The sequence below is a fragment of the Mus caroli genome, chromosome 10 (assembly GCF_900094665.2).
Source record: "Mus caroli chromosome 10, CAROLI_EIJ_v1.1, whole genome shotgun sequence".
NCBI classification, from domain to species: Eukaryota; Metazoa; Chordata; class Mammalia; order Rodentia; family Muridae; genus Mus; species Mus caroli.
In genome coordinates, this window is record NC_034579.1 from 89820241 (window position 1) to 89826490 (window position 6250).

The 6250-nt window shown below is 43.6% G+C and overlaps 1 protein-coding gene across 1 annotated transcript in view; it reads right to left on the reverse strand.

Annotated features, from left to right (window-relative positions):
• Positions 1–1161, reverse strand: part of C10H12orf74 (chromosome 10 C12orf74 homolog) — a 28399-nt gene extending 27238 nt beyond the window's left edge. The window contains 1 exon segment of the mRNA XM_021173495.1: positions 1115–1161. Coding sequence (XP_021029154.1) covers positions 1115–1161 — 47 coding nt within the window.
• Positions 1162–6250: the final 5089 nt, after the last annotated feature.

Here is a 6250-nt window from a genome sequence, read left to right on the forward strand (position 1 = left end):
CACACTGTTTCTCAACGAGGAGTAGGAGATGCAATGAAGTGACTTGACTCTGGGGAATGTTTCTGAAGAGGGCACTCTGTGGAGGAGAATAAAGACAACATGAAGAAACTAGCAGAGAGCCTCTTACTGAGGCTGTTTAGGCAACACAGTACTTGAGGCTCTTTGGAGCTTGACGAGAATGCAAAATCCGAGGCTCTACCAAGACCTTAATTCCAATCTCCATTTAAACAAGGTTCTTGAGTAGTTTTTGTGCATGTTAGAGTTTGGGAATGAGCTATATGGTGGTTTGTTCATGGAACCAGAAATGATCGTGTGTTTTCTTAAAGACTATGTACGTAAATCTATGTTTGTTTTATGCATGTATGGTAGACATGCATGTGTGCGTGCATGTGGACACACGTCTGAAAGTGAAGGCCTGAGGCTGACTCGGGGTGTCTTCCTCTCTCTCCACCTAAACATTGAAACAGAGTCTCACTTAAACTCGGAGATGATCAATTCTGCTAGGCCCCTTGCTTTGGGGATTCCTCCCAAGTACGGAGACTTTAGGTGGTTTGCCGCACTGGTGCCAAGGAGCTGAGCTTCCACCCTCACTTTGAATGGCAAATGCTTCACTCACTCTACCATCCTCCCAGTCCCACGTGGCACTCTCGTTCACGCTCCATCTTAATTCCTGGTCTGTTTTTTCCACTTGCAGGTTTCCATTTAAGGTCTATGCTTAGTGAACAGCTCAGCCTTCTCAGGACATCCATTATCATAATCATTGTAGGAGAAAACTTCATATTAATGTGTCTAAAATAGTGATATTCCTATGTTGGGAGCAGGGGATGGTGAGAGCTAACACCTCCTCTCTAATGGCAGAAACATAAAGATATAAAATGTGGAAAAATTACAGATTTCCCAATGACAGCATGCTCTTGGGCATTGTGGTGCTTCGAATGAGTATTTTCCCCCCATAAGGTCATATATTTGAATGCTTAGTCACCAGGGAGCGGAACTGTTTGAATATTAGAAGGATTAGGAGGTGTGGCCTTACTGGAGGAAGTGTGTCACTGGGGGTGGGGGTGGGGTTTGAGGTTTCAAAAGTCTAAACTAGGTCTAGTTTCATTCTCTCTACCTGTGGATTAGGATGTCGCTCTCAATTACTGCTCCAGCATCATGCATCTTGCCATGCTTTCGACCATGAGGATAATGGATTAGGTCTCTGAACTGTAAGCAGCCCCAGTGAAATGCTTCCATTCATAAGGGTTGCCATAGTCATGGTATCTTTTCATAGCAATAGAACAGTGACTAAGACAGGTATATAAAGACAATTATCAAGATTTGAAAAAAAAATTGGGCCAGATCTCAGTAGGTGTAATTGTTTGTCCCCAACCCCCAAGACCAATGACCTGAATTCAATCCTCAGAATCCAGATGGTAGAAGGAGAGAACAGACTCCCACAGGCTTTCCTGTGACCCACACATGTGTACTATGGCACACACACCCCTCTCCCAGTATATAGTAAATAAATATAACAAAATTTTAAGGAAAAAATGTAAACCAATTTGGTTTGCTTCATTGTAGTTTTTGAGACAGGGTCTCTACATACCCTTAACTGTCCTGGAACTTACACCAAGCTAGCTTCAAACTCATAGAGATCCACCTGCCTCTGCCACAGATGAAAGGCATGCACCATCATGCCCAGCTCGTTAAAGCAGCTGCCTCTTTGTGTTGATTTTAGAAGTAGGTCTCCCTTCCCACCATTATTTTGATATAGTTTTAAAGATATTTTGCAATCTTGCATTTCATTCATTCCTATGAAGCTGTGTGGGATCCTTTCTGAGGATAATATGCAGTGTAGACAAGCAAACAAACCAAACATTCTTTCCCAGGAAGAAAATATCCTCTTGGTAGTGGCTACCATGGGAGATGGAATGATTTACTCAGAGCAACATAAGCAAGGCTCATGAGCTCGAGAGGACGAACTCTGCTCTTCGTACCAGCAGTAACATCATCTTGGTAACTTTATATATGACGAAAGAGTCAGAAAGACTGAATGCTTCTGGGGACAAGAGCAGAAATAGCATAGTTCTATTAGGGTTGTGGCTTAGAGTGCTATTCACGAGAGAAGGACAAATCCCCAAAGAGGAACTTATATCAGAGAGATGTCTGTTAGTGCTTTACTGGAGACAAGACTAGGTGTGGAGAAACCTTTCAAGCCCAGTGGTAGAAGTAAGCAAGGTCAGACTGAAGTTGGATTCCACCCAAAGTTCACTTGGAGGAACCAGTGAACTTATATGTTAGTCTTACTTCCAGAGCAATGGGTGAGGGCTTATGGGGGGAGCATAGGTGAGCTTAAAGCACCTACAGTAGAAGATCTGCACCCAGTATGAATGAGAACTCCCCAGTGGCTGCATAAACCTTCCCCACCTATACACCATAACCCCTTCCACAGCCCCTGAAGCCAGTGCATGCAGCTGGTTGTGTGGGGTGGCTGCAGGCTGACTATACACCCCATGGCTCTCCCTGCTCCCTTCTTATACCAGAGAACATCAGCAGTCAACAAGCCCAGCTGGTATTATCTTAGGGAAGCAAGCTCACCATAACTCCTGAAGATGGTGGTATCCGGCCTGGAGGACAGTTTTATTCAACACAGAAGTAAACTCTCTAAGGAAGACACTGTGATGGAGATTTGAGGGCTGGAGTACTAAACCAGGACCTTTTATTTTGTCTTTAAAACATTCCAAGCTTTTCAGGAGGTACGCTGAGTTACAGCTCACAAACCTTCCTGCTTTCTGATGTATAGGGGCACTGAGGCAATCAATACCAAAGTCTAGTCTTGACCTTTGACCCTTAGTCCAGTGCTCTTTCCCATTTGCCTTGTGGTATTTTAGAGGAGCAGCTAGCTATGTTGTCCATAAAGTCCATGAAGATCAACATTGGGTTAAGCCTTTCCGTGCTGTGGGGTGCTTAGCATGCTGTAGGCTCTCCATACATATCTGTTGGCTAAGTGAAGCTTTTAGGGAGTGAAATGGGTTTAGAAGATGTGACAAGTAGTTAATTTATGGTCCAAGATTCTCTTTTCCAGGAAGAGAGCTCAGTCCGTTGAAGATAAATGATTTACTATTTTTTATCGCCTCAAGCGTTACACAATCCTTATGCTGGCTCTCTCCAGCTTGCTACTCCCTACTCAGGGACAGTTTTTACTTTTTTAGGGTTAAGAGCTGTTGGGTTTCCTATCTCTGGATATCCCAGAATGTGTGTGTATGTGCATGTGTGTTTATGTGTATGTGCATGTGTATGTGTATATGTATGTGTATGTATCTTTCTGTGACTGTATGTATATGTATGTATGTATGTTTTGACCGTGTAGATATATGAATTGGATCTTTTTGCCAGACCCACAAACTGAGTTGATGATATCCCAGCAGTGGCATCTGTTGGAAAAAAAACCCTTGATTCAGTTCAAACCAATTCTGCGGATTTTATTTTGCCCTAAAGAGATAGCTGAGGCTGTCATAGCTCTGCTGTGATCATTCCTGGTAAATGATCTTTGAATGGCTTGTCTGCAAGTTCCATGGGTTGGTGTCAGACCCTACTTAGGTCGGGGAAGGACAACTAATGACAATCAGATGGCCTCCATCTGGGCCTTAAGCTTTGCCTGCTCCCAGGTGTTTGGGCAATTATCACTGAAATGCACCCCAGGAGTGGGGCACAGGGAGGAGAGACCGGAGAACAAGCCATCAGCTCATGGAGCTATGACAGAGGCTGCAGCTCAGTTTGACTGCTAGGGCATTCTCAAAGGCTTTCTGTGGCCCAAGTTCACTTTGTTTTTCTCTGGTAGAGTTGGAAAAGGTGTTTGTTGGCTGACCTGTCAGCTGTGCTCGGTGGGGAAACAGCCTGCTAGGGTGGAGTGAAATGGTTAGTCATTTCTTCACCTTTATGAGTTATTCCTCTGCACTGAAGTTACCTTTCCTAATGGCAGATACAAAGATCATGCTATGCGTGGTGCCAAGGGGTGGACCCAAGAAGGTGCTGGCAAGAGGTGGAGTGGCTGGTGATGACTGGCTGGTTTTTATGTAGACAAATTGGCCAGAAGGATTTTTTTTTTAAGTTGGCATAAGGACTTTCTTTCTTTCTTTCTTTCTTTCTTTCTTTCTTTCTTTCTTTCTTTCTTTCTTTCTTTCTTTCTTTCTTTCTTTCTTTCTTTTTTTCTGACAATAATGAATGAGCTTGTTTTCGATTATACAACAAGCCCCCATTCATTAGCAACCAGAGCGTGGTCCCAGCTCGGGGACTTTGAAAGTGCAGCTCCTTATTTGGTCCAAGGTCGAGCAATTTCAGCATCAGCTGTGGAGCTGCCGACTCAGGTGCCCTGGCAGTGCTTTGATGTTTGTCCATGCTGAGTCTACCTCTCTTGAGTGTATGAGGCTCAGGGCTTGTCATCTGTTTCAGGGATATGGAGTAATTATAGACAAAAGAGTTTCAGCTTTATCTTGTGTCACAAGGGAAGGGAATTATCTTATAGCTGTTGGATGACCCAACATTACCTCTTCTCTTGGGAGTTGCTCCAAAGGCCACTTATTCACTGAAACAAACAGGAGCCCATCCACTGCACTCCTCTGGCGGTGATAAACCTTGAAAATAAAGAAGGGAAGTTTTGATTTTTGAATTTTTTTCTCAAAAGCAAAAGTTAATTTATTATTTTTAATTATTTACTTATTTACTTATGCTTGTTATTACTATTGCTTTTATAAGAGAAGGTGTCATTATGGAGCTTAAGTAGGCCTTGAACTTCTGATCCTCCTGTCTTGACTCCTCAAGGACTGGAATTATAGATAACACCATGCCTGACTCAAAAGGAGAATTGACTCCTGCTTTGAAATTGGACATGATTGTTGCTTGTGTAATTGTGTTTGTGTGTTGTGAGGAGTGATGTGGTATAATGGGGACAGTATTATGGGTGCAGTGGGGACAGTGTGATGGGTGCAGTGGGGGACAGTGTGATGGGTGCAGTGGGGACAGTATGATGGGTGCAGTGGGGGACAGTGTGATGAGTGCAGTGGGGACAGTGATGGGTGCAGTGGGGGACAGTGTGATGGGTGCAGTGGGGACAGTGTGATGGGTACAGTGGGGGACAGTGTGATGGGTGCAGTGGGGACAGTGTGATGGGTGNTGGGGACAGTGTGATGGGTGCAGTGGGGACAGTGTGATGGGTGTAGTGGGGACAGTGTGATGGGTACATTGGGGACAGTGTGATGGGTGCAGTGGGGACAGTGTGATGGGTGCAGTGGGGACAGTGTGATGGGTGCAGTGGGGACAGTGTGATGGGTGCAGTGGGGACACTGTGATGAGGTTCAATGAGGACGGTATGATGGCGTGTGGTGGTTGTGAGGAGGCTGTGACACAGTGGCAGTATCAGTCAAAGCACATTCATGTTCATAGATCCTCTGAGGTGCACTTTGGCCCAGATGACAAAGGCATAAAAGAGCCCACAGGATACCACGCAGAGTCAAGCCAGAGCCAGCGAGCAACAGTGCTCTGCTCCATAAGTTTTGTCAACTGTCTACCATACAGTGCCTGAATTTTCTTGCCTGCAAAAGAAAGTAAAATGAGGATTTCCTTCAGAGCTTCATTGTAATAGTTAAATGCATTAAGGACTACAGCACATAAATTTATTTATGGAATATAATTTCATTATATTTAATGCATTCAATGGAAAGCTATATTCCATAATATAATGTAAAACTAAATTGCATATATATTATACACATACATAAATGATTTTGAAATGAATGTGGGTCTTTTATTAAATGATATTTTTCATAAACATCTGGAATTTTATTTACAAAATTACAACCATGAACCTTGTTCCATTTAGAGGCCCTCTTGGTTCTCCACACCCATCAGCATGTCACCATTTCATTTGTTTTAATGTTTCTATCCAAGTGGTGAAAATGCTGAAGCACAGACAAGAAATATCCATAACGTGACCATCATTATTAATATGAAATTATACATTTAAATCATTTTCTGATTAAAAATAAACTTGCTTGTCAATGCAGCTCTGCAGGTCTACCTAGTTATAGGGCTGGCCTGTTTTCCTGATAGTGGTTGACTCTACTCATTTTCCCAGGTCCTCTACATCTGACTCCTCCCTGCTTCTGTCTTATCAAAGGTCCAAGAGGGGCCCCAAGAGCACCTGATCTTCCTTTGCCAGAGCTACCTTGGTTCATACAATGGACACTTTGAAGCCACCTCTGCCTTCACT